Genomic DNA, 27,935 nt, shown 5'->3' on the forward strand with positions numbered 1-27,935 from the left:
AACCTCTGAGAACCCAAATAATTTTGTGTTTGCAGCAGCAAACTCCTCCCCTGGTTTTCTGCTGGTGAGAGAACAAGATTCCTTGAAGGACTTTTGTCTGTAGACAGACATTTACACCCTTAACACCTTTTTTCTCCTACTTTAGAATATTCTCCTGGTAATTTTAGTTTGTGTTTGTTTTTTCCCCTGGATGTAAGAACCTCTGGTTAATGCATGTAAACTGTTTTCTTCTTTTCACACTGAAAGGGCTGTATGCTTGGGGTTTTTAATGGTTTGTTTAAATTCTGGCAACTCTGCCTGCCTCCCTCCTGATCCCCAACTTGCAAAGCCTATTCAAAGGGGGCTATGAGCTCTCAAACTCTCCCTGGCAATGTTCAGGGCCAGGTTGGATGGGGCTTGGAGTAACCTGGTCCAGTGGAAGGTGTTCTTGCCCATGGCAGGGGATGGAACTAGATGATCTTTAAGGTCCCTTGAACTACACACCCTTCTAGGATTTTATGAAACACCAGTGGGTTTCGAGCCAGCTTGATGCCAAAGAGGATCACTCTGTTAATATATCCTACACCTCCCTGGGGATCTGGATGGATCTGAGGGGGCAAGACAGGGAGCAAGTAATGGATCGCTCAAGGATAGGACCAACGAGCGTCCCAGCACCTGGCTGAGTTGGCAGGGCAAAAATTTTCAAGCAAAGGACTGGAAATAATTAATCTTACCAGGACAGGGAGAAATACAGCCTGTTCCTGCAGGCAGGGCTAAGACACTGCCAAGGGAAGGCAGAGATGAGGGAACAATGCCTATGGAGTCTGTACCACTTCAGGACAGAAGGAGGAAGAGAGACGAAAAAAGAAAAGGAAATCTATTGGTGGCAAATCACTCCTTGCTGGAAGGAAAGGCTGTGGTGTGTAGGAGTCAGAGAAGCAACTGGCCAGGACAGCCTTTGGGAGGGGTTGAAGGCAGCTGCCTACCAGCTCTCCTTCAGTGGCTGTGAGCAGAGAGGGCTCTGTTGGCCCTTGCTTGGGATGAGGAGCTTCTTCAGCAGAGAACAGCAGTGCTGCAGTCCTACAAATAAGAAGTGAAGAGAATTAGTCAGGCAGTCTGGTACTGGTTTTACCTTGCCATAAAGAATGTTTTTTGGTGGACACACTGCACCTGTTTTATATTGGCTTCCTTCAGACAGTGAAATGGAGGTGTTGGGTGCAGCCAAAGCCCCCCAAGCCAGTTTCCCCATGGGGCCCCAGAAAAGGGTGTTGTAGCAATGCTGCACTGGGGCAGCTGGGAGGCCCGTGTGGATCCTGGGCTGGGACTGGGGTCTCCTGAGCGGGAGTGGGGGAACACACAGAGCACAACTGCTCGTGAATGCTGAGTCCTGCATATCGCAGAATCATTTAGGTTGGAAAAGAATCCTGATATCATCGAGTCCAACTTGTGACCAATCACCACCTTGTCACTAGAACAGAGCACTGAGTGCCACATTAATTCTTTCCTTAAACACCTGCAGGGACAATGACTCCACCACCTCCCTGGGCAGCTCATTCCAATGTCTAATCAACTTTTCTGTGAAGAAATTTTTCCTGATGTCCAACCTAAACCTCCCCTGTTGCAGCTTAAGACGATGTCCTCTTGTCCTATTGCTGGTTTCCTGTGAGCAGAGCCCGGCCCCCACCTGGCTGCAGCCTCCTTTCAGGGAGCTGTAGAGAGCAACAAAGTCACTCCTGAGCCTCTTCTTCTCCAGGTTAAGCCTCCTGTTACGTCTCAGTCCTGGCGATGCCAGTGTGTCACTGCTGCCTCTCTGCGAGTGTGTGTGCACATGTGTGCGCGTGTGCGTATAGAGGGGATGTGGATGTGTGCCCATACGTGGATGTGTGCCCACACGTGGATGTGAGCGTTGGCACATCTGTGCCAGGGCGGGTGCCCCTGTCTGCGCCCTCGGGGCTGGATGTGTGCCCGCGGGGGTGCGCACATGTGTGCACACGCACATACGTGTGTTTACACGCCCACCCGTGTGCTCAGGACTCCGCGGGGGGCGCGCCCCGGGCCGTGCGTGGCGAGGGGCGGCCCCGTCCCCGCTCCCGCAGCCGCGGCGCCGCCCCCGCTCCCGCCCGGCCCCGCTCCATCCCTCCTCCCTCCTCCTTCCCGCAGCCGCACCGAGCCACAGACCGCGGCGGGGCCGGGCAGGGCCGCACCATGACCGAGACCACCAAGACCCACGTTATCCTTCTGGCCTGCGGCAGCTTCAACCCCATCACCAAGGGCCACATCCAGATGTTCGGTCAGTGCCCGCGGCGGCGGGGCGGGGGGGGAGGCGAGGGGCTGCACCCCGCGGTGGGGATGGGGGGGCTGAAGGGGGGTCGGGGTGTGCCCGGGGGGTGCTCGGGGTGTGCTCGGGGTGCAGCCCCGCTCCGGGGGCCGCGGCGGGGCCGGGCGCTGTCCGCGGCCGGTGGTGCTGAACGCGCCGCGGGCGGGGACCGCCCGGGCCTCCCCGACCTGGCCCTCATCCCTGGGGGCTGTCCCCCATCCCTGGGGGCTGTCCCCCTCGGACAGCGGGGTTCTCCCCTCTGGACTCCCCTTGTCACGCTCCCGCCCCGCAGTCCCCCGGCGTCGGTCCTGGCCGTGTTTGTCCGCTGCCGCTCAGCCCCGGGGTCTGCGAGCCTGCGGCCGCTGCAGCGCTTCCATCTCCTCTGGCCAGGGAGGAGAGAGAGCCAGGCAGCCACAGCCAGGCACAGAAGTCAACAAAAATGCAGGCAGTTAATCAAGATATTAGAGTACCCGACGTTTAGATTGATACCAGGTCTGAGGAATGGGAAATGTTCCTGTGAGATGATGGATATTACCAAGCATCCATGCTATGATACAGATGATGGGAATGCTAAAATCACTGCTACAGCCTGCTCAGGCAAGACAAGAGGGAAGGAGGGAGGGAGAGAGAAAGGGAGGAAGGGCAATCTCCATCAAAGGCAGTCTGACATGCCGTAAATACTGACGGTTTGGGTAAAGCTCGAAATGCCTGAAGATCCCTTATGAAAACAGCAACTCACTTGGGGTGGGGAGGAGTCCTGCGAGGGTGAAGTGTCCACTGCAGACCACTGAAAAAAGGAGAATAGAAAGATCAGCTCCTCTAATATCCCTTCTTGGAGTGCAGAGGCAGGATCCATCCTTTATGTCTGATAGGCAATTTGAGGCTGGGGAGCAGATGCCGAAGGTCTTCTGCTGGAGAAGCATCCCTGAGGTTTCTAAAAGCTGTACAGAAGTTTTTAAGTGCAAAAATAATTGAAATCAGCTTGGGTTATTTCTACGTCAGACCTTGTTTTTGTAGACCATAACGAGTTGGGCAGCAGGCTAGAAAATTATGGCTTTCTAGATGCAAATGATCACATTGCTATTCCATTTCATAAGTGCCAGAAAAATGTGGTCCTGGGCAACAACATACCTGAAATTTCAAAAAAATCCTATTGCTTAAGCTAAAAGAAATTGCTAACAAGGATCAAGAGGAACTATTTCAAAATAAAAATAATAATTACATGAAATTACAGGGACGTGGTTGATAGAAGCAACCACTGATGAAACAGATTTCTATAATTCACATTTAGCCCTATTTTGATTAAGTAATACTGAAAATATCAACGCAGCCCATATTCAGTGGACTAAAAACCAGTAAGAAGATATTTTAGAAAATAAATATTGGTGAGATATTAGTATGCAGTGGGTGTTCTTATAGACTTGAAATGAGATTTTTTTTTTTTTTTTTGCTCAGTTCTGTTGAGTATGTTTATCAAAGATGTGAAAGAAAATATATAATCCCTGCCGCTAAAAAGTGCCAATGACCCCAAAGAGGTCAGAATAGCAATTCATGCTGGTAATGAGACAGTTGTGCTGCCTGACTCGGGGTGTTTGGTAAAAAGGGCTTGTTCAAACAGTGAAGTCAAATGCAAAGTCATATGTCCAGCGAGGAAGAACGCACATCCAATATAAACAACAGGCAAATGTCTTCTGCCAAACAGCAACGGTGTCGGGGACTGAGGAGGGATTGTACACAGCCCACTGAATGCAAACTCTGTGTGGTGCTGTAAATACAGCAGCAAATGTGAGCCTTGCAGATACAAGGGGGGGAATATCAAGCAGAAGAAGAAAGGTTGTATTATTTTCATGTACAGCATTAGCAAAGCCCTTCTCAGAGGACCAGTGACAAGAATTATGTTAGCTCCAGAAGCCGGGCTTTGTGGCAAGAGACTAGAGAGGCTCAGTCTGGATCCATTCTTTAAGATGTTAAGGGGCAACTTGATCTGCTTGGTGGAGGGATATGTGATATCTGGTGGAAGGGGGCTCCTTTATTCAGCAGAATTAAGACTGGTGACATGCCAAGAGCAGCTTTGGATCCTGCACAACTTCAAGCTACAGATATGGTGTGTGGGTTTGAGTGAAGGTAATCATGTAGTAGGAGAAAGTACCTGGGTACCTGATGGATTCTCTATCACCTGAAGGCTGTAAACGAACACTCAGACATCTTTCAGGAAGACATGTTTTAGCTCAGAGGATGGCTTGATGTGGAAATTTTCTATGCATGTATCCTGTAGAAATCCTGGAATATAAGTCTTGAGATACCTGATAGGGACAAGTGAGACTTCCACAGGGAAAAGACAGAATTTACCTGATCCCTGATCATTTTTATTTGAGGAACGCTTCCCCCCAAGTCTAAAATAATAATTACATGAAGCCATGGGAATCTCAAACAAAATCTGTGTTATTCTGCTCTGTGCTGTACAGTTCAACCAAAACAGTGCTCCATCCTGTAAGTGTTGCATTTTAAACAGCTGAATTTGTGCAAAAATGTGGTCTTTATCATCCAGACAAATACCTGGGCTTTGAGAACTTGATAGGAGAACTTTTTGCTTAACGTAGAGAGGAAAATTTATCTCTTTAACACATGGCACTAATTAAGCCAGAAGGAAGAACAGTATTTGCATGGGTATGTCACTGCAGACATACCATTATATGCCAACCATCATTTTTCTCAGTATGGATTTTACCATTTCTTATTCAGGCCAAAAGCCAACCTTTTCCCATAGGATTTTTGCCTGAATAGGAGATGGGCTAATTATGTGGAATTCTCTTCTAGTGGGGGAAAGGTTCCCACAGGGCTATTCTTTCCACCAGTCATGTGAATTTAAGACTCATCATTAGCCTTGGGTTTCCAGAAAGCTGGGATTCTTCTTACAACCCCAAATCTGCAAGTGCAACACACCACTGACCCTTGTGTGTGGAACTGAACTTCCCACAACAGGGCTCCCTCCATCCTCTGCCATTAACAACTCTGGATCACTGGGGCCCCCCAGATGAAGTTGATCCACATCTGTGTGTATAAAATATATATCATACATATAAATTAATACTTAGCATAAGATACATAACACATAACAAAAAAAGTAGGTGAGATACGGTGCTGTACAGCCATCCTTACCAAGGGGCTGACACAAACACCCACACAGTCCTGAAAACTCTCAGAGTTATTTGTGGTATCTACTGTGCTTTGAGATATACGTATGTTCTGAGTCACAAATTTGAGTTGTATTTCCTAGCTTTAGGTGGCTATGAGAAAAAGTTTGGGATGCCACTGTGGCAGGGAGATAAGGTAGGAGAAGAGAGAGGCTAGAGGTTCTTTCTAAAGCTTGACATGAACACTGATGGCCTTTCACCTGAAATGAAACTCCATTTATACCCTAAAGAGATACAGAGAAGAAAAAGCAGAGCAGCCCATGCAAAAATTGGAGAAAAATAAGATTCAGAAGAAATCTCTGTGTTAAAGCCACATGAAAACCCCGCCACTGCTGCTCACCTCGGCCAGCACACACCAAGCTCCAACCAATTCACCTTAATTCCTGCTGACACTCAGAGGAACTCTGAGCATGGTTTGAAGCTCAGCCCTCCTCCCCTGCAGCCAGCTCAGGAGGGGATCCTTATCTGAGACATCCCCACGCTGGCTTTGGTATCTCGGTGCCGAACCGCTGGGGACACGCAGAGTGGAATTTGCTGCCTAAAGGACATCTCCCTCCATCTTGGCCTCCTCACAGTTTGCCTCCTGCTTCCTTCCCGTGCAAACGATGCCACCCAAAGGACAAAAGCCAAGGGACCAATGTCAAAAGCAAAACCTAATCTGTGCAGCCCTGCTAATGCGCTGAAGCCTGTGCCGGCGCCCTGCCAGACAAGGAGCCTGTGCTTGCTTTGACAATTAAATCATTTCCCCACCTTGGCCCAGCTCAGGGAGCCCCAATACAACTGTGTTCAAGAGCTTGAAAATCAAAGGGCAGCTCTTCAGAGCAAGGTAGAAAGCACATTTTTTCAATCAAAACAACCCCATGGTTCGGTTTGAAGGTGGCCTTGGGTAAAATACTGGGATTAAAGGCATCACCAGGCAAGGTCAGAGGCTCCAGGGTTTGTGTGTTCCAGGACTGGAAAGGGAGCCAATAAACTGCTGGAGCTGGAAGGAAGACGCCGAGATGAGTTTCTTCGTAGTTCTGCAAGGGAAAAGGCTTGTACTGTCCCATGGATAATGTGAGAATCAGAGGGTTGTTCTGATGATTTCTGCAGACTGAAATGAAGGATTTGGTGGGGAGAGATGCTATCAGGTCAATCAAGATGCAGCGTCTCAATATTTTTTTAAATTCATTTTTCTTAAATCATAGAAGAAAAGGCTGCTCTGTAATTGCCCACATTCCCCCTTTTAGCACATTAAACATTTTTTTCTTGCCTTTTTAGAGTTCTGAAATTCCTCACAATCCATCCTTTTATGTGCAAACTTCTGGCTTCAATCAAACAGCCTTGCTCATCAAACAGGGTTTTATTTCTGCCCAGTTGTAAGAACAGCCTGACACAGCTTCATCTCCAGGGTTTGGATCACCTCTCCATCCCCTTTCCACCTTTTCTCATCAACCTTTGAGTAGCAGAACTTCACTGGGGACATCCCTGCCTGTGCAGGGGAAGATTTGAGCTGTCCTTCCCCTCTCCAGGTGCCCATGAGGTCCAGCCATGTGGACTCTGGGATCCATGGGGATGCTCAGAGCTGCACTCAGAGGCAGCAGGTTGGGTAACACCCCCCAAAAAAATGGTTGGGATATTACCATTTGACTCTGTCAGAGGATTTTTTTACTGCTATTTTTTGGGCACTATCAAACATTCAATAGCAAATAGGCAATTTAATTATATCTGTATCATCTGCCTGTATCCTGACTCTCATCTCCATTGTGTTGGTTCATGTGGTGATGGTTTGCTCCAGGTATGTTCCTGTAGGAGGGAGGGGTTTGTGAGATGTTGTTCAGATGTCACCTTCTTGTAGGGAGTCTTGGTACCTCAGCTGTTTTTAAACATGTTTGGCCATAGAGTTTCCCATCTACTTCATTTCAAACAGTGCCAGGACCTGGACTCGCACAGAAGAACATTGCTTGTAGATAAGCTGAATCCTGAAAGTCAACAAATCACCACTATTCTTCTATTTTTGTCTACTTAGAATTAAATTTTCCCTAGATCCTATGTGCATCTGTTGTTGAGGAGAGTTTATATCCCAACCAACAGCTGGGTAAAAACCATTTCTGACAGAAAACAACGAAAGACTGCGATCAGAAGTAAAACTCTCCACTTGATTTCTTAAGAAAATTTGAGCAATTAAAAACCCCAGCAGGCTGCTCCTTGATTATCCATTGCAGTCCTTGTAGAGGAGCAGCACTGAGAGCTGCTGCATCCCACAAAGGCTGGTTTGAGATGAAGGGATAGAGTTCCATAAGTAAAGAGGGATGAAGAGGCAGGAGCTGAGGCTTTTGTTTAAGATGTGTTGTTTAACATCCCGAATTTCAAAAATCACTTTTTCCTATTTGATTGAGATGACTGAACTGCAGAGCAGTTTAATGAGAGCGTCGCTGCCTGGGATGGAGCTGGGAGAAATGCCTGAGCAGAATGACAGCTCACCCTTTCCCCTTTTGCTCAAATGGGAATACATCTACAAATGTCCAGAAGCAAAATTCCCTGCCTACATCCAACAAAAGCTCATCAGGAGCTCGAGAGAGGTTTTGCTCTGCTGTCTGCAACATGAGTAAGAAGTCTGGGCCCCTGCGAGGCTGCCTCCTGGTTCCATTTCATCTCTGGGCTGGAATCAGAATGCGTAATTAGCGGGAGCGATCGATGGAGCGGGAGGGGCGAGGGGGTTCTGAGAGGACCGGGTGGACAGTGAGAGCCTGACTGAGCCCTGGCTTGGCTCTGCATGGCAGTGGTGGGGCTCAGCAGCACCAGCAAGGACCCGACTGAGACAGAGCCAGGACAGATCTCACAACACTCAGGTTGATTTGTCGGCCCAGGGGAGCTGCAGCATTCGTGCTCACCTCTCTGCAACGCAGGCGAGGAGCTTCCACTGCCATCCAAGCAGCTGAAATCACAGAAAACAGCTGAAACATTTCATCAGTGCAAGGGGTCTGGGAGGGCAGATTGTGCCCATCCCCAGGTGCTCCTGGCTCAGTGTGATGGCAGACAGTGAAACCCCTCAGCCCAGCCTTATGCCGCGGTGGGTGAGTTGCTGACATGACTCCACACCCAGCACTTGCCCAAAACATGCTGAAACTGCAGATTCTTGGGTGCTGTGCTGGGAGAACAGAGCAGCACAGGCAGGACTGCAGCACCCATGGCTCTTTTGTGTGCCATTATAGATCAGTTAATGTCCCATTCCCATCACTGTAGCCCATACAGGCTCCTTTTTTCATGGCCTTTATCACAGGCTTCCTGCATCTGAAGCGTTTCCTCTCCTCTTTATGACCCAAAGTGAGGAGGAGTTTTCCCAAGCACGAGATTAAACTCCATCAATAACTACTCAGGGATTCTTTTAAAACATTTATAAGCTCTTAAATATTTAGCAGTATTTATTACGGTCTGTGAGACATCACATTGTTTCTATGACAATGCCACCTCCCAAAATGTGCCACGTACCATCTTTTACTTCCATCGACTATAAACAAACTTGGCAGTGAGAAATCCAGTGCTACAACCTCATTCAAGAGAGAAACAGGGGCTCTGCTTCTATTTAAGAGCCATTTGCACTCACTACAATTCTCTCACCTCCCTTACCATTTTCTCTGATGTTTTTTAATAGCAGCCCGTCCGATGCCGTATTGATTAGCTGCATGCTAAACCCCACCAGTGGCAGCCCACATCTCCAGTGTGACCTCACTAAACCTCTCCTGACTGGTGCACCGAGGAGGAGTCACATCCCTCCTTTCCCTGCCAGGCTGCTGTGGGTCGGGTACCACTGTAGTGGGGGTCGGGGTAGGAGTGGGTTGTGAGCAGGCTGATCTTTGTGCATCTGAGCAACAGCTGGCCCAAAATAGGCATCCTACCCCTGCACCCTCCAGGCTTGCAAAATGCCTTCTGGCAGCAAGGCTGGGGGGCTGCAAGGGATCCCCTGAGTCAAGGAAGGAGGCACAGAGAGGCATCAGAGCTGGGGTCAAGACCACATCCCACCACTTGCGGTCGAAGGCCAAGCAGAAATAGTTCAGCTGTGTTGAGTGTGCAGCACAGGTAACCCCAAACTTTACCCTAACCTTAACTCTAACCTCAGTCTCCACCTGGGACCAGGGAACCCAAAACAGCCACAGAAAGACTCAACAACCTCTAAGACAGAAAAATCAGCCCAAGATAGAGACAGGGTCAGGTCACCTCTGGATTTTGAGATGAGCATGCCCTCTCTGGCATTTGTAACCCCTCAATCTAAGCAGTCCCATGGTGCCACCAGTGTCCAGCTAAGCAGGGCTCAATTTTCAGAGTGCCCTGCATAGAGAAAGCCAGACAAAGCCTATAGTGTCCATCACAGCCCTGCAAACAAACCAGGGACAGGACACAGGTCTTATCCCCTTAAAGCAGCATTGCTTACACATGTTGATAGTGTGCAGTCATGTCCAGAGAAGACAACCCAGGTCAGGAGATCATTTTTGCCTGTCCCTTTCCAGCATCAAGTGGTTTCCTTCAGTAAGCCTGAGCTGCTGGATGTAGCTTGGTCATACCAGCAGAAAACTGCTAAATTAATATTTGGGAACAGAGAAACCTAGAGTCTATAGAAATATGTATTTTCAAGAGCTGCTGTAGGGCTTGCCCCAGGAGAAGATGATGAACTGAGATAAGTCTGTTTTGGATCTGGAATAGGAAGCAAAGGCAGAGAAGCTCCCCATGGGATGGGTGGAGAGTCCTTCTCTGAGCCAGGCAAGGAAGGATTTGCTCAGCCTCTGCTCCACAAAGGTTTCTATTTTCATCCATAACCCAACAGCCCCTAATTGAGCTTAAGCCTTCCCTGAGGAGATGACATTTCACTAGGGTTTATTGGCAAGGGGAAGCAGAAAATCCAGTTTTCCCAACACAAGCTGAACTGGGGTCCTGAAAGGTGTAGCTTTGCTTCTGGAACTTGTGCTTTGTGCAAAGATATTGTTGATGCTTCTCTTGGGGTAAGTGAGGTCTTAGGAATAGATCTACAAAGAGAGAGGGTTTCGCTAGTACAAAACGGGAATGTGACATCCCGCTGGTGTCACCAAAAGGCTGAAGTCCTACCGTGGCTGCCTCTGCCACCCCACACTGTCACCACCATCCCCCTGGCCTTTCTGCATCTCTGTAGGTGGGACATTTTCTGCCTGCCTGGTTCAGCCAACACTGATCACAGGCGAGGTCAGCATCTCCGAATGCTTTGCCAGCAAAGACAAAAGAAGGGTCAGGCCCACACGCAGGGGCCAGCCCTCGTGGAGGCAGCCCAAGACCAGCAAAGAGCTGCAGCGCAAATGCCACCCATCTGTGCTCCACGGGGAACTGAGAGCCATCAATCCCCTGCTCCTGGTGGGGTTGTGATCCCGCCGTGCGTCAGCCTGAAGGAGCAGCACGACACACGCCAGGGTTAGGAAGCACTGCCTTTGATGTGCTACAACGGCTCGGAAATCAAAACAAACAGAGCGCTTCCACAGGGAAATTAGGGCACTGGAAAACAAGTGTGGAAATCCGCTGGGGTTTTATTTCCCTTTTTTTTTTTTTTTAAAGGCACTGAGTGATACCAATTTCCCTGGCTGAGATGTGGACCAGGACCTCTCCAGGGATGTACACTGAGGTGCCTGTCCTATTTTGGATGTTCCACCCACATTCTGATGAAAGCGAAATACAAAACCATGGCAGTATAATGAAAATATTGCCTTTTGCTGCTACCCTTGTCCTGTGTGACTCTCCATGGGCCCAGGGTTACAAAAATTGGTTCAAATGGAGCACTCAGGACTATCTGGAATACCCTCCCCTTTGCTTGCCAAACAGTTTATTTTTGCTCCTGATATTTAGACTGTTATTGAAGCTGAGACACAACCACAGAATACCAGCTCTGGGCCAGATTCATGCCACAAATTGATGTTGCTTTACTGTGGGTGGCATGTTATGTCTCTTTATACCAGCTGGAAGCTGTTAGCCTCAAAAACCCCATAGGAGAGACAGGCTTCAACCAAAATCCCTCTGACTGCTTTCTCCCAGCCCAGCCTCAAGTGATGTTCATTCCCCTGGTTTGTACTTAAATAAACCCTGGTGCTCAGAGTGGCGTTTTACACCAAGCACTGGCAAATCCACATTTTAGCACATTTCTCTCTAAAAAACAAGGAAAATACTACACTGGAAGAGGGAAACTCACTCCACCCTGCACCACACTACAGCATGCCCAGCCCTTGCTGACTTGTGGGGTGGCAGCTACTGCACCAGACAGGGAAAGGTACACGACCTTTCACTCTTCAATACCATCCATACACTCGTCTTACCTAGAGATGCTTAATCCTTCTCTGAGGGTTTCTAAGCAAGGTGCTTTGGTGCTGCCCTGCAGCAGAGAGCTCAAAAAAACTCCTTCTTCAGGTGAAGTCACCTTCATCATCCATTTTTAGAATCACAGAATAGTTTGGAAGAGACCTTAAAGAGCATCTTGTTACAACCCCACTGCTGTGGGCAGGGACGCCTCCCCCTAGACCAGCTTGCTCCAAGCCCCATCCAGCCCAGCCTTTTACCTACCAAGAGTTGCTTTTACCTTATTAGATGCTTCCCCTCACCTTGTTAGCCCCAAAACCTCTAAGATGCCCAGGAAGCAGCTCTGGGTATTTAATACCATGTGGAGGTATTTAACAAGGGCACCTTGTCAGGACTGAGCTGCCTATCCTTCAGGTGAGATCCAGCAAGGTGCTGAGGATATTCCTGCTCTCCCCGTGATGCCAGGATGGAGATCTCTGAGCAATAAGTTATGTTGCTTCTCTGTAGAAGTGGTGTGAGTGAGAGCACTGGGCTGATCACCTACCTGCCTGACAGAAAAGGAGGTCCAGTCCCCACCTGGAGGAGCAGGTGGCAGCTTCATCTCAACACACCTGTACTTCTCCTCATGTTGCTCACCTGATGGATAATGCCTGCTCTAACCTGCTCCACTGCAGCGGGGTTGGCTGCTCCAGGAGGTTGTTTTGCCAGGCTCTTCCTCAGATGCTTCTTCTCAAGCTCTGGGACCTGCAGAATCTCTTACCAGGCTCCTGTGTAACTTCTCACACACACAGTAGCCCTTGCAATACCCCAGTTCTGAAAAAAGAGAGGAAAAATAGGATGCCTCCAGTTTCAATTTCAATGAGATGAAATAGGTTGATCCTCTATGGCTTCATTTAAGAAACCCAGATGACCTGGGACCAGCCAGGTCCCCTGCCCAGGCCCCGTCTAGTTGGGTCTCCAGCAAATGCTCTGTTATTTCTAGGTCAGCTCACTGTGACTCAAGTCTCCTACTTTTATTATTTTTAGTTTGTTTAAACATCTAATTTCACTCTTCTGCTGTGAAGCCATGAGTGGTCAACAGATGGTGATAGCATGACTCTCATTAGTCATCACTCAGGTGGCTCTGAGTTGGACACTGGTGGGGACCTGGGTGGGCTGGGAGATGGAAGGGTCAGATGCTGCAGCGTCATTTCCTGAGGCCTTTCCCAGCCTCCACTTCCACCATGAGTCTTGAGGTCTTTGGTATTTTGTGCTTATGAAAAGCCAATAAAACAAATGTGCACCAACAGCTGAAGACATTTAGCATGGAAATCCTTCCCAAATTTGTTATTTCTATAGTGCCTGGGTGCAGCTATGGATTAAAGGGTTGGGGGAAAGTGTGTAACAGAGCAATTAGCTTGGAGATAAAAATCATTAAGCATTAGGGGGCTTAATGGGATTTTTCCACCAACCAAAAGTCTCCTGGGAATCTGACTGAGATTGTCTAAGAGACACTGAGCTCAAGGCAGGACAAGCTATGTGGGTCAGTGGGACACTGGGATCTTCCCAGGCTTGCCTTGGAAGGGGTCAATCTCAAGGTGAAGAACCACTCTCCTGCTTCTGCCTATAGGAGAAACCTCCCTTGAAGAGCAGTCAGGGCTTGCTCTAGTAGAAATGTCCCTTTGGGAAGCTCAGGGAAGGGAGGTACCAATGGTTTTCCCAGCTCTAACCAAGGTGTGATTGTGGAACCACTCTCCTGCTTCTGCCTATAGGAGAAACCTCCCTTGAAGAGCAGTCAGGACTTGCTCTAGTAGAAATGTCCCTTTGGGAAGCTCAGGGAAGGGAGGTACCAATGGTTTTCCCAGCTCTAACCAAGGTGTGATTGTGGGTGATGGGTGTGTGAAGACACTGACTGGGGAAGAGAACTGCCAGGCAGGAGAGCTGGGCTTTGAGAGGTGGACACTTCTGATGAATACATCCCTGATTCAGAGGATTTATATAGACATGCATACATACATACATACATACATATATATATATATATATACACACACACAGAGACATCATTCAATTAGTCTGAGAGTAACTGCTGGCTCTGTGCCCAAGATGGGCTCTGGAAGCACCATTTAGGTCCTGCAAGTGCTGCTAGGTTGAGAATAAAACACAGTGTGCTGGCATATCTGGGTCACTCTCCCCTGCAGGAGAGTGGGGAAGTGCCTGCCTTGCCCTCGGCACCTCATGGCCACATCCCACCTCCCCTCCAAGGATGTCAGAGGCCAAATTCCTTGAAACAAAAATGAGACACCTGGGCAATGGTTTTGCCTTCTCCATCACCTATGGCTGTGCACCTTCCCTTCCCCAGCTCTTGGGGAAGAGCAATTAAGGCTGTGCAAAACTTGCCTCCCTGCCACCCTTGCGTGTGTTTTTCGAGAGCTGGCACGGAGTGTGAGTGAGCTGCAGCTTCAACCCTCATGGGGAAAGGGGCATAAATCAGAGCTGGCTGGTGGCTTTACTCTGTAAAAACAAACAAACAAAAAAAAAAGCAAAAAGGAATCTTGGGGGTGCAGATGACCCTGGTGTAAAGGCAAAGCAAATAAAATTTGAAATTACACCTTGAAAAATTGAACATGAAGAATATTTGATTTCATTAACGTCAATTTAGGTGATGGAGCAGCGCCAGAGGAGTTGAGATGTTGCGATTGAATATACTCAGTGAGAACCTCCAAAAGAAACATCTCCTAAATAAGGCCTGATTTCCTATTGGGGAAGCAGGATGCTATTTTTTCATTCAGTCTGGACAACATCACCACTTACCATTTTTGTAGCCCTGGAGTGCATCCAGTGATTGGTGTTTCCCCACCGTCATCCCACAGGAAAGCAGCAGAGCCAAAAATATTTGAAGTGCCTTTGCAGGGCGGGTGAGCAAAGCTGGGCTGGGGCAGCGGGGAGGTGTCACCAGTGCTTGGGATGAGTCCAGGTGTCACCCCTGTCCCTTCCTTCCCCAACACAGCCAGGCTAAGGTCATCCACCAGCCACCAGGCGTGGAGCCAGGGCACTGAGAGCTTCCCATCACACAAGTGACGCTGCCGGTGGGCTAATGCACGCCTTGGCAGGGTCCATCACCGGGAGTTTATTTATGTCAACAAGGTTTAAAAGCCATCGAGGCCGCCTGGAGCATTACAGACAATTTACACTGGAAAAGGAATGAGCTTTTCTCTTCCAAAGCTGACATCCTTGCATTGGTGTGGCAGGAGATAAAGTGCTCATAGAAAATGAAAATACCGGAGGGGGGTTTCTGGGGTCTGGCATGGTCTGTGGACATCATAAGCATTTGACAGGCAAGAAATGGGCTGGGAAAGGGCTAGGAAGCCGTGACAGAAGGCTGAGCTCAAGGACAATGAATAGGCCAGAATACAAAGCTACTGCAGTGTCTTCAGTGCCTGCAGGGAGACCACGAACCTGATATCCTTTTTTTTTTTTTCATGGCTGGGCTTCACGAGCGAAGATTTGGGGAGGGCTCTATCCACATTTGTTACAAGCACATTGGTGGCTGAAAAGGCCAATGTGAGATAGACAAGTCCAGTTGCAAAAGGCACAGCAGAAAGACTCCTTAGATGGTATATTCTGCAAGACACGATTCTTTCTGCATTGTCTTTTCTCCTCAAGGGTGATCCTGCGTGTGTTCTCAAAAGCATCAGCAGCGTTAAAGATAGTGTGTCTCCAGACCTCCCGATTGGAGGCCAGAGTAGACCAGTTATGTGCATATTTTGCGTAAAAGACACAGCAAATTTTGTGAAAAGAAGTCTTTTCTGATAACATGGACCTGGGGGCTTGGAGAAAGCACTGCAAAATCAAAGCAGCCACAGTGGTTCAAAGCGATGACCCACCAAGCCCAGAGTCCTGTTTCCAGAAACCCAGAAGAATGACCAGTGATGTGCTTGGGTGTGAAGCTCCTCAGCTCAGCCTCACACCATGCACAGCCCCCCTTTCAGGATGAGAGACCCAGGGACAGCAGGAGACTCACCCACTTTGCCCTTTCTGTGCCAGCAGTGACCTCCATCCCGTCTCCCTGCCCTTGCTGCCCAACCTCTAGTTACTCCTCACACAGAGCCACAGCACTGATCACCCACCATTTCAAGATGCTGAGACCCAAACCCCCTTCTGCACGTGCCAGGAGCGCATGCCGTGCCAGGAGACACTGCGACCTCCTCCCAGGGTGGGGAATGAACCAACACCCCCGAGGTCTCTTACAAGAGCTAAAGCAGTTTGGTCTTGCATTGTGCAGAGGGTAGGGCTCAAGGATCGATGAGGTAACATGTTTAGACAGGCTTGGCTACGGAGGCCTGTTGTCCTCTCCACTTAGCCACTGAAGAGTACATCAGCCTAAGAAGATTCAAACTGTAAAAGAAATAAAAATAAGCTTTAAGCACGACATCATGATTGCAGTGAGGACACACCTGGATGCTGCAAACTAACACGGCAATTTTAGAATCATAGAACCACAGAATCATTTGGGTTGGAAAGCACCCTTTAGACTGAGTCCAGCCATTCCCCCAGCGCTGCCAAGTCCACCACTAACCCACGACCCCAAGCACCACATCTGCACGGCTTTTAAATCCCTCCAGGGATGGGGACTCCACCACTGCCCTGGGCAGCTGTGCCAGGGCTTGACAAGCCTTTCTGTGAAGAAATTTCTCCTAATATTCAATTTAAACCCACTTCCTCTTGTCCTGTCCCTTGTTCCCTGGGAGCAGAGCCTGACCCCCACCTGGCTCCACCCTCCCACCAGGGAGCTGTAGGGAGTGAGAAGGTCCCTCCTTTTCTCCAGACTGATCTCCCCCAGCTGCTCCTCGTCAGACTTGTGCTCCAGACCCTTCCCTGGCTCCATTCCCTTCTCTGGACACGCTGCAGTACCTCAGTGTCTTACTCGTGCCACGCTGAAGCCACAGTTCCACCTGCCCCGAATCCTCTGCCACCATCCCAGCAGTGAGGGTGGCTGCTCCCATCGCTGTGCCAGCCCCACTAGCGGCACAGCTCCTCTCCAAACAAGATTTGACATGTCATTTAAGAAAATGCAATCTTTTTAAAGGCTTTAGCTTTGAAGTGGATGCTGTGAAGGTCTGACTTAGCTGACAGCTACACAAACAGGCGAGACAGCACAGTCGCCTGATGGACACAGCCCTGCAAGCAAAGGGACGTGCTCTGCCCCAAAAACAAGTGAGAATGGACCAGTCTGGGATGTGAAAACGTGCTCTGCAAGTCTTAGGCAAGGCAGGACCAGAAAGCAGGTCTTCCCTTTCCTGCTCAGCCCTTCATTCCCTACAAGAGACTGCTGCTTCATAGCCCACGTCTGCCCAAATACTTCCCTTGCAAGGATTTACTGGTCCATACATTTATATATTTTCCATACCTATTTAAATTCTGTTTGTTGTTTCTGAGGTAGACAACAAACTCTTAAAAATGCAGATCCCAAGTTTTAGTTGTATATGTTTTTGAGGAACAGCCACCAAAAACTCAAGGGAAATTAATACCATCAGCCAACCCTGAGAACATGAAGCACAGCTTACACATAAGTTGTTCAGCTTGTCTTAAGAGAGAACTTTATAAAGATGCCATACGTGAAGATGAACAGATCAGTGTTTTTAATTGTCTTTTGGAAGTAAAATCAAGTCAGAGTGAAGCAGAGAGAAATCAAAGGATGTGTTTGTGTTTATTTAAAACTCAATGGCATCTTTTTTGTTAGGGAATTTACTTTTTCTTTTAATTTGCATTTTAAATTGCATTGTGATAGAAAGGTAAATGCTGATCTATCAATCTTGGGTCCTCCCTGCCCCTGAAACAAACCTCACCCAAGAATGTTGTGTTTTTCTGCATGTACTCCCCGAGGATTTTGAGGACGGGGAGGGATAATTTCGGTACATCTAATTCAGGCAATCGAATTTTACTCCCTGCACCCGTCAAATGATTTAAGCCTGCTTTCCCTCCCTGGAGGCTGGTGTACCCAGGGCACAAGAGCTGGGAAGGCAGCCAGGGTGAGGATTTCGGGTGAGTCTGAGGAAGAGGTTTTATTGAGGCTGGTAAATCATCCACAGGCTGTCACAGAGACCTGGGGCTGCTCAATGCCCTCGAGGGGGGAAAAAGGTCCACGGCAATTATATTTCCTAAATTGACTTTTAGCTGACACAATAGCTGAACAATATTCCTTAGTAGAAATGTCAAAATTCAGAAAAAAATAATCATTTTGCCCAAGTGACATAGAATCCTGGAAAGGTTTGGGTTGAAAGGGATCTTAAAGCCCATCTCATTCCACCCCCTGCCATGGGCAGGGACACCTTCCACTAGCCCAGGTTGCTCCAAGCCCCATCTAACCTGGCCTTGGACACTTCCAGGGATGGGGCAGCCACAGCTTCTCTGGGCAACCTGTGCCAGGGCCTCACCACCCTCTGAGTTAAAAACAACTTCTGTGTATCTAATCTAAACTGTCTCTCTTTAGATTTAAAACCATCTCTCCTTGCTCTATTGCTACAGGCCCTAATAAAGTTTGTCCCCAAGACAACCCAACCTTCCAGCCCTGCTCAGCCCCCCTCACTTCCCTCCATGTATGAGTGCTCCTCATCCATCCCAAGCTGTTGCAAGGGAGCTCTAAAATAATTTCAGAGCTGAATTTTTGTCCTGAAGCAGAGCAGAAGGGAGGGCATGGGAGCTGAAGAGAGGCACCACTGGGGCTGGGTGCAGGTGGAGAGGGGGAGGAAGGCTCCCTGAAACTGCCTCCCCACTGCTGCTGCACCTTCAGGCAGGACTTCTCCGCATCCCCTGGGGAAGTGCCAGCCCCTGAGCAGGGCGGCTGAAGGATATGATGCACAGTGACATCTTGGGATGGCTGACAGATCCCAAAAACACCTCAGTTTCAGAAATGTTCTTTTTTGTTGCAAATGCAAAATAATTTACAGATCCTTTGCTTGGGGAAAAAAAAAAGCTCTTTGTAATGACTTTCTAATGACTCATCAATCTTATCTCCCTTTTTGCTTTTACCTTTCCTATCTTCTTTTTTTTGCTACTGTCTCAATAGCTGGGGTGGGCACGTAGGAGATCTTGTGAATTTAGCAACCCTTCCCCAGTATTTTTATCCTCAAATGTCACCATTTGGAAATACCAGCCTGAGAATGGGCATCAGGCTGGAGGCACTCTGGCAAGTCTGTCGGACGTGGGCAGCACGTGGTGTTGGCACAGGCCGGGAGCGGTGTAAGAGCCGTGAGGCTGCTGAGGGACCAACTGGGGCATGGCTGGTGGGTGCCATGGTGTTGCAGCGCTCAGTGGGTCCAGCTAAGCCCCCCTGCACCTTTTTCCTTGTCCTCCCCCGGCAGAGCGAGCCCGGGATTACCTGCACAAGACCGGACGCTTCATCGTCATCGGTGGCATCGTCTCGCCCGTGCACGACTCCTATGGGAAGACGGTGGGTTGTCCCCATTTTCCCCCTCTGCCTCCTGTGTGCAATGGTATCTCTGAAACCAGGGATGAGCACTGGGCAGCACTGCCTGACCCATGGTCCCTTCCTGTTCATCTTCTGCCTGGGGCAGCTCCTGACCATGGGAAAGTCTCAGTGAGGAGGGAAAGGATGAAACCACTCACTCTTTGGATAAAAGCCACAGCAAGGCCCTACAACCAACCAAAGTACTAGACAGCAAAGAGAAATGTTCTCACCCAAAACAGTGGTGGCCATCTTGCTGGGTAGTTTTTTGGTTTTGTTTTAATTATTTCAAAGCCAATTTTAATTTTTTTTTTTTTTTTTTGCGGGGATGGAAACTATGAAAACGGTAGCCTTTAGAAGCACTTTCCAAATTTGGAGTGGAGAGTTTCCTCCTGTCCTGAAAGCTGGAAAAATTTAACCAAGAAACCACCACCCCAGCTCTGGCTCTGCTGCAGCACGGAGCTGGGAGTGGTGGTGCTGAGCAAATCTCACCTCCTGGTGCGTAGTCAGGGCTGACGCCCAGCAGGAACTCCTCCCTTCCAGCAAACAGGAGCTTAAACAAATGTTTATGGGCAGGAATGAATCCTTCTGGCCTGTCTCACCTGAGTGAGCCTGATGTTCTGCCCCAGGAAAGTTTGCAAGCTCAGGCTGGCCAGGGTATGATGTAACCATTCCTCCTTCACCCTCTTTTGCAGGGTCTGGTCTCGAGCCGGCACCGCCTGACCATGTGCCAGCTGGCTGTCCAGTCCTCTGACTGGATCAGGTGAGTGGCAGAGCCCACCCTGCTGTGGCATCAGTGGCCTGGCAGCCCCTGCCCCTCCCCGCACCGCGGTGGCAAAGGCCTGTGTGCGAAGCGGAGATGCCACCAGCTGGTAGAGCTCCAGGACAGACTTTCTCCTCTCCGAGCCCAAGCTTGATTAAAAACCAAAGACCTTCCTCTCCCAGTCCAGCAGAGAACAGATGCAGATGGTTAGATCACCCTTCAAGGGAGCTCTGGGAATTCAGGAGGTCTTGCAAGCCCCCTGTTCAGCCTGTGGTGTCTGGGCAAGGCTCAAAGTCACTCAGCCCACCCCAGTTTTGTGCTGTGGCACCTTCCCTTTCCACACCTGCAGCACCAGCCCACAGACTCTCACCTTCCCAGCATCACCACATGGCATCTGGTGGCTGAGGTGGGACCAGAAACACCTCGGGCTGCCCTCAGAAACAGGGTTGTGACGTGTAGTCACGTCCAATCCCAATGAAAGCTGGTTAGTTGGGTACCAAGAGCAGAAAGGTACCCTGGCACATGTTCAGGTCTCCAGAGCTGTTAGGAAGGGCTGGGTGGAAGGGCTGGAGGAAGGACATGGTCCGTGGCACACCTGTGGAGTGATGGTAGCTGCTTGTGGCACTGCTGGCCAGCCGGGTGGGGAGGAGGTGGCACGGCCAGGAGGTCCGGTGGCCATCGGCCAACGCTGTTGCCTTGCTGTGTTCCCGCAGGGTGGACCCCTGGGAGTGCTACCAGGACACCTGGCAGACCACCTGCAGTGTGCTGGAGCACCACCGTGACCTGATGAAGGTGAGGCAGTCCCTGCACCGGGGGTGCACCCGGGGGTGAGGGCATGGGGAGGGTGCAGGAATGGGGTTGCTCTTCCCCCAGTGTGGGGACAACTAAAACATGTCTGAGACAGGATGAGAGAAGACTTGCAGGAACATCTGTGAGATCCTGACCTGGAAGAGGCGCAAGATTCCTTTGAGCTCCTTGCTCTGATGTTGGAAGGAAATTGGGCCCTCCAGCTGGAGCCAGCAGCCATCCTGGACCCAGGAACGCCAGGAGGGGAGCAGGGGTGAAGGCAGAGAGAAGGCAGGGATGGGCAGAAGCCAAATCATTATTGCTGCCTACTGGTTCCTCCCAGAGGGGAAGGCGAGGTGGATGGGCCTTCCCACTCACCAGCTGAGCCAAAACTGCTGTATGAACTTGATGGAGAAACTCAGTGGGAAAATTCAGCACCTGGGAAGTCTCTGGGAGCACAAGCCCCAGGAGGAAAAGTCCCTCCAAAACCCAGGCAGGTCTGAGAGCCATGGGAAAAGGTGGATGCCCTCTGGTGACTGCAGGGAAGCAGGGCTGCTGGCACACTTGGATACAGCAAGAAAACCAAAGATGGGAAACGGATGAAAGAGCATCACACAAAGTTACAGGCAGCCCAGACAGGAGACACAGCATTAACTAGCCCAGCAGAATGTGCGGTGCATCCAAGGACCATGATGCTGAAGCTGAGGAGTCACCGGCCATGCTTTCCTTCTCCTGCAGGGACTGGGAGGGAGAAGAGAACATGTTTGCTCCTTGCCAGCCTCATGGCTCCACACAAAAAGTTAACACTACCTTAATCACAAATCATTATCCAGAGGGTCCTGCTGGCCTCGGGCTCATGGGACTGGGGATCCTAAAGTGAGCTTGGACATACTTGTCACTGAAGATGACCTTGCGCCAAGGGTGGGGAGGCTTGATATGGGGACAAAAATGTTTTGGGAGGTTGCTGGGGTGAAGAGGCTCTTCCAGCTACACTTCTCCCTCATTGCAGAGAGTGACTGGATGCATCCTCTCCAATGTCAACACGCCCTCCATCACCCCTGTGATTGGCCAGCCCCAGAATGAGTCCTCGCAGAACATCTACCAGAACAACAACAACGTCTCCAACAAGCCCACTGCAGGTAGGTGGCATCAGGGTAGGGAAGAGGGGGATTACTACTGACCCCTTACCTCCCAGCCAGGGCTGCCAAGCATTAGGAACAGTGCTCTGTCACCTTGTCTTTGGACAGATGGCTCATCTGGCTCCATGCACCAAGCCCAGGGTGGGGTGGGGGTGCAATGGAGAAGTTACCATCCAGCACAGCAAGGGGAGCCAAGAACAGCATAAAATGGCTGTAAAATCTCACTGAGCTTCAGCTGGATGATGTCCAGGCAGGGAGAGCAGCTAAAGGAAAAGGCACCTGATGCTCACAGGGTGCATGCAAGGGAAGAACTGGCAGGAGAGATGATGGAGCTGGATCCCCTATGAACCAGTGGGATATGGGACATGAAAGTATTAGCTAGGGAGAAGCGGGAGCATTACTTAAATCCCATAAAAATGGACATCTTGTGATTTTCTTAGTGATTTTAGCTGTCCAGCTGGTCTCTTCAAGGCACAGGGTAGCACTCTGGGGAGTTAAGACCAAGAAAGGAGGTGGCGGGGAGGTGCTGGGAGCAGTTCCTGCACAGGACCATCTTGCAGGACCAGGGTGGCTGAAGAGCTTGTACGGGTTAATTGCACCACCTCTCTCCCATTAATTTTCCTTCACTTTTAGCAAAGATCCTGGGGAAGGTGGGAGAAAGCCTGAGCCGGATTTGCTGTGTTCGCCCGCCCATGGAACGCTTCACATTTGTGGGTACGTAGAGGAAAGGTCCGGTGTCAGTCCAGCCCCCAGCCCTCCTCCCAGCCCCCTGGGCTAGGCCAGGCACCAGCACCTCTCTTTTTCTTCCCTTTCTCAGATGAAAATGCCAACCTGGGGACAGTGATGCGATATGAGGAGATCGGTGAGTGCACAGCCCCCCAGCTCCCCTGGGCCAGCGCCATGTGGCTCGGGAGCTACTGGACAAAAGATCCAGGGGCAAGTGAAGGATATAGGATCATCTCACCCTGGTGCCAGCTACTGGGGCTCAGGGGTGAAACAGGAGCAGTGCTTAACTGTGCTGAGCCTGGCCCTGTTGGCAGACAGCAGCTGAAATAAGGGAGTGAGCAGTGGGGACACGGTCCCCAGTGCAGACACAGACCTGCCATGGCATCATGCCTTGACAGTCACCCCAAGTGCCCTCCCATGGTGGTGTCATCCCATCCTGGCAATGCCTGCAGCCCTGCAAAGCCTTGAACGGCAGCAGGAGGGATTTCAGCTGCCCTTTCCTCTAAAGCCCTGTAATGGTTTCAGGCCCACCAGGTTGCCCCAGACATGGCCCCACCATACATCACCCAGAGGTCTGTGTGGAGAGAGTGCTGGTGGCTCTGACACCCATTTCATGGGCAAGCTCACACACAGCCTGGCACTACAGCCATCCCAGCACCTACACCACACAGAGCCCAGAGGCTTTGGCTACCTGGAAATGCCGAACAGGGAGGCACCCTCCCATGTAGCCATCTCTTCCCACTCAGAGGAGTGGGTTTATGGCTTTTCTCTGGCAGCTGTGCAAATAAATAAATCTTTAGGGGCCCGTCAGAGCAGAAAGCTCCTTCCCATGCCACTACTTTCTTGCTGAGCTGTGAAGCCAACCCTGAAGTTATGGGGCTGGTGCCTGCTCAGCCCCATGTGCTCACACCTGTGAGCTTCTCTCCTTTTCTTCAGAGCTTCGCATCTTACTGCTCTGTGGCAGCGACCTGCTGGAGTCCTTCTGCATCCCTGGTCTCTGGAACGAGGCAGATGTGAGTCACCACTGCTGGGCATCCCTCCATGCTCCTCTTCCCCAGGCTCCCTTCCTCCTCCTCCTCTGCTTCCCACACCCCATGCTCTTGGGAGCCACTCAGGTCTCTTGGGATGACAGGAGCTGTGCCCACTGGCCCCACTGCCTCCTCCTTCCCAACCCTGACCCTCACCTCCCCTACACACTTCCACAGGGCTTCCACAGACTCAAGCCCTGCTCCCACTCACTGCCCATGCAGAGGATGTAATCTGGGATGCAGGGTGAGCCCATCCCAAGGCTGTGCTTCCACTCCTTGTCCCTCAGAAGGAGGCAGAATCAAGTAGATGCCAATCCCAGCAGAGTGAGGTGTGCAGGTAGGAAGTAAGATCTTTACAGAAGTTGCCCAGACATTAGAAATTAAACACAATTAGAGCCAAATCAACAGCTTTTACTGTTGGTCCTTGCCTGAAGAAGCCACATTTTCATGGGAGAACACCAGCCCTGGAGAGAGGATGGGTTAATGACCCACATGCTGCTCCAGAGCAATGCTGGCTATGGGGTCTCCCCCAGCTCTTCACTGAGATCAGGCAGTCAGCAAAAACCTCCCTCCTTGAACCTCTCAACCATTTCTAAATTCAGTTACCACATCTTCAGTCCTAAGTTTTGTAAAGCAATTAGGTGGCAGGTATCTCCTCTGAAAGGCTTAAAAAGCTGAGATGAGGCAAGTCCTGAAGCCCAGCACAAAGGATGCAAAAATGTCCTCCTTAGGCAACCTCTTCTGCTCCCACCTCCTTCTACCATGAGTTCTGCTCAAAGTCTGAATTCATCACCCAGTAATAGGATTTAACCCCATGCCTTTTATTTCATCCACTGCAGATCACTTGCCTTGATAATTCTGTTTTTCTGCCAAAGGCTGCTGACATATCCCCAAACTCACTTTCCATCTCCATCCAGACCATGGCCCAGCTTTCACAGAGTAGGGGGGGTTGGCAGACAGTGGCAGGTTTTGTGTGGGGTGATTATAAAGCTCTCCACACTTTGGGTCGTTCCTAGATGGAGGTGATCGTCGGGGAGTTCGGGATCGTGGTGGTGCCCCGGGATGGAGCAGATCCCGACCGGATCATGAACCACTCCTCCATCCTCCGCAAGTACAAAGTGAGTGGATGCACACATGGCCAGGGAAGGCTGTGAGAGGACCCACAGCCTCTCTCTACCCAGGAGAGCACTTCTGCCACAGGGGACAAAATGTCTCGGGGTCAAATGCTCTCAGCGGTTGGGTGGGATGAGCCACCATGCAGCCACCTCCCAAGGCCAGCAGGGTGGGGAGGCTGGTGGGGCAGACACCCACTTTTAAGCCATCCCTTCACTCCTCTTTCCCTCCTTCCCCTGCAGAACAACATCCTGGTGGTGAAGGATGACTCAAACCACCCCATGTCGGTCGTCAGCTCCACCAAAAGCAGGTGGGTGATGCAGGGGGACTGGGGGAAGAGCAGGGTGCCCCCAGCCAGCCCCTCCATTGTCCTCACATGGACACCTGACCCAGCCAAGTGGGCTCTGATCCCTTTCTCTCCCCCCGTGCCCCCAGACTGGCCCTGCAGCACGGGGATGGACACGTTGTGGATTACCTCTGCCAGCCTGTCATCGACTACATCCTCAAGAGCCAGCTGTACATCAACGCCTCTGGCTAAGAGCCAGAGGCCTTGCAGCGAGACAGCCCTCGTGTCCCGCCTACCTGCAGCTCTCCATCACTCTTTTTTCTCTCTCTCAGTCCGTGTCTCCATCTCTCGCCCCATCCCATGACCTCCTGCCCGTGTCTGCCTCTCACCCCCGGCACCAACACTCCATCGTGCAGCAATGTCCAGGGAACAGTTTGGTCTCTTTTTTGGGGTACTGCCCTGCCCTGCACACGTGGGGAGGGAGGAGGAACCGGTATGAGAGCGATGTGCTCGGTGTGCTCAAGGGGAGGCTGCCCCGGCACCCCCTCCCAGCATGTCCCTGGGAAAAGGCCCCCTGGTCCGTCCTCCCAGCATGCTCAGAGCAGGGGCTACCTCTTCTGCATCATCTTACAGAACTTAAGCTCAATAAATCTAGGTGCATTTTTTTTATTCAATAGTTTTAGTGCGAGCCCTTTGAGCCTCTCGACCCGGTGACCAACCAAACCCTGGTTGGCACCGGCTTGGTGCCTCATGGCACGTGAGCCTCCCAGAACGGCAGTAGGACAGCCCAGCTAACCAAATCCTCCTCCTGGTCCTGAAAAATCATGGAGAAGGGAGCAGAGGCCTTGGCAATCATCGCTGCCAAAGCATTGCAGGGAGAATGTCATGTCTCACCTTCCTTGGCTGCAAGAACTCAAGCCACTTCCTGGGTGACTTGAGTTGGGGTGATGTTCTACTCCAACCCATAGCACCTAGAAAGGGATCTGCCACTTATGGCGCCGAGAAATGAGGTAGAAAGAAGCAGGTAGTGAGCCAAAACCTCTGGTGACAATTTTCCCCAAAGCTGGTTGGGTCCATCACCATCCTCTGGCCTTCAGATCACTACTTCTGTCTGTAAACTTCCCCCTTCTCCCACCGCTCCGACTCTCTTCCTCTTCTTGAAGAGTTCATTAAATGCATGATACTTTCCCCCTCCCAAACCAGCTGTGGCTACTTCGCACATCCCTTGGGACATGCCAGGCTCCTGCTCTCCCACCTGTGACATGCCTCCAGATGCTGGGGATGGAGCCTGGTGGAGACATGCCAGGGTAGGTAACAGGGAGCAATTACTGAAGCCTTGTGGAGAGGAGGGTTGCTGGAGCAGGCTCATGTCCTGCTGAGCATCCCTAGGGTGCAAGAACCCTGCACAGCTCCTGGGGAAGGTCACAGCCACAAGGAGGAAGGTTTACCCCTCACCTTCTGTTCTCCCTTTTGCTCCATCTAACCTTATATTGCTTCAGGTGGAGCCGTACAGTTGCCTGTAGCTGAGAGTCCTCCACGGTGTTTCAAGGAAAGATGTGAAATTTCCTCTACTTCATCCCTTAAAAGTCCACAAAGTAGCTCTCATTGAAGCTTCAATTGGTGAGACTTTGCACTAAATTTGACCTGCTGGGTGCTGCTGGCATCCCTGGAACAGCAAACAGCTTTGGACAAAACAAGGCAGGCCATGGTCACAGGGTCCTTGCAGCAGGCAGCATTTTAGGAACAGTAGCTGACAACTTCTCAGGAGGACATAGCCCTTCCCAGAAGGGAAATCATGAGGGACAGAGGTGATGTGACTCACCCAAAGGCCCCAGAAGAGGTCTTTCCCTGCCAGGGATTTCCCTCTGCACGGTGAGGTTTGTTCGGGAACTGTTCTAAATTCGGCAGCTGAGTCCCTCAGCAGCAGCTCCGGTGTCTCCAGGTGGTTGCGTACGTATTCCATGGGATGAGGAGATTTGGAGATGCCAAAGCAGAGAGGGTGGCGAGTGTGTGGGGGACTCAGAGAACAGGAACGCCTCTTTTCCAGGGAGGTCTTCAGCCAGCTGGAGCTGGTCAGCACCACCCCACTGAGCTCCCTCAGCTGACGTGCTGGGCGGGTGCCCGTGGTGGGACACCTCATCCATGAGGTAACCAGTAACCAGGTGCTGGACTCCACCCATTGTTGTCACACATTCAGGTTGTCAGTCTCTTCCTCTCCATCCCAACACAGAAGGTATTCCACACAGCAGCCTCCCCTCCTTGCCAGACCTCACCGTGTTTCTCAGCTCCCAGCTGGAGGAGAAGCAGCAGTGGTGGCAACCAGCCTCCAAAACACACCCAGAGGGGCTGAACCTCCTGGGGGGCAGCACCTCTTGGAAGGGGCACGAAAGACAGTGGGTTCCCACTGAGGAAAAGACACAGGGAAGTAAAACAAAGGAGATGGAGAAGGAAGGAAGGTGTCATGTCCGAGAGCCACCTCTGATCCTCCCTCCCTCCCTAGGTACGCGGGATGGGACGTGGGGACGCCAGTGCTTCCCACCCCATCATGGTTAGGATGGCATGGCTTAGAGACGTAGTGTTGTGGTACAGATGATGAGTATATTCTGTCTGACTAGTCTTACCTGCGCCTTCGTGTATCAGCTCAGCAAAACTCACTGATGGGGGGTGGGATGGGGGGTTTGTAACGGGTCCTTCAGCTCTGGGACCCATTTGGAAAAATGTATTTGGGTGGGTATGGGAAAAAAATAATCATCTGTGATGATCCATGTGACCGCCAGGGAGGTGAGGATTGGGGTTTGCAGGGTGCAGGGGAGGGGTGGGAAGAAGCTTGTGGGTCTTGGTCTTTGAACCTCCACTTTTAAACAGTGCA

General features: G+C 50.7%; 1 protein-coding gene across 1 annotated transcript; it reads left to right on the plus strand.

The window, feature by feature from the left end:
- The first annotated feature begins 2,112 nt into the window (after nucleotides 1-2,112).
- On the plus strand, nucleotides 2,113-27,784 carry NMNAT2 (nicotinamide nucleotide adenylyltransferase 2). The gene is made up of 11 exons (XM_017836932.1): nucleotides 2,113-2,269; nucleotides 19,122-19,210; nucleotides 19,921-19,988; nucleotides 20,702-20,780; nucleotides 21,784-21,913; nucleotides 22,547-22,627; nucleotides 22,731-22,775; nucleotides 23,576-23,652; nucleotides 24,684-24,785; nucleotides 25,023-25,090; nucleotides 25,216-27,784. The coding sequence occupies exons 1-11, from the start codon at nucleotides 2,185-2,187 to the stop codon at nucleotides 25,316-25,318; spliced, it is 927 nt and encodes a 308-aa protein (XP_017692421.1). The 5' UTR covers nucleotides 2,113-2,184; the 3' UTR covers nucleotides 25,319-27,784.
- The last annotated feature ends 151 nt before the right edge of the window (nucleotides 27,785-27,935 follow it).

This window comes from Lepidothrix coronata, unplaced genomic scaffold (assembly GCF_001604755.1).
Source record: "Lepidothrix coronata isolate B3197 unplaced genomic scaffold, Lepidothrix_coronata-1.0 Scaffold288, whole genome shotgun sequence".
Classification (NCBI taxonomy): domain Eukaryota; kingdom Metazoa; phylum Chordata; class Aves; order Passeriformes; family Pipridae; genus Lepidothrix; species Lepidothrix coronata.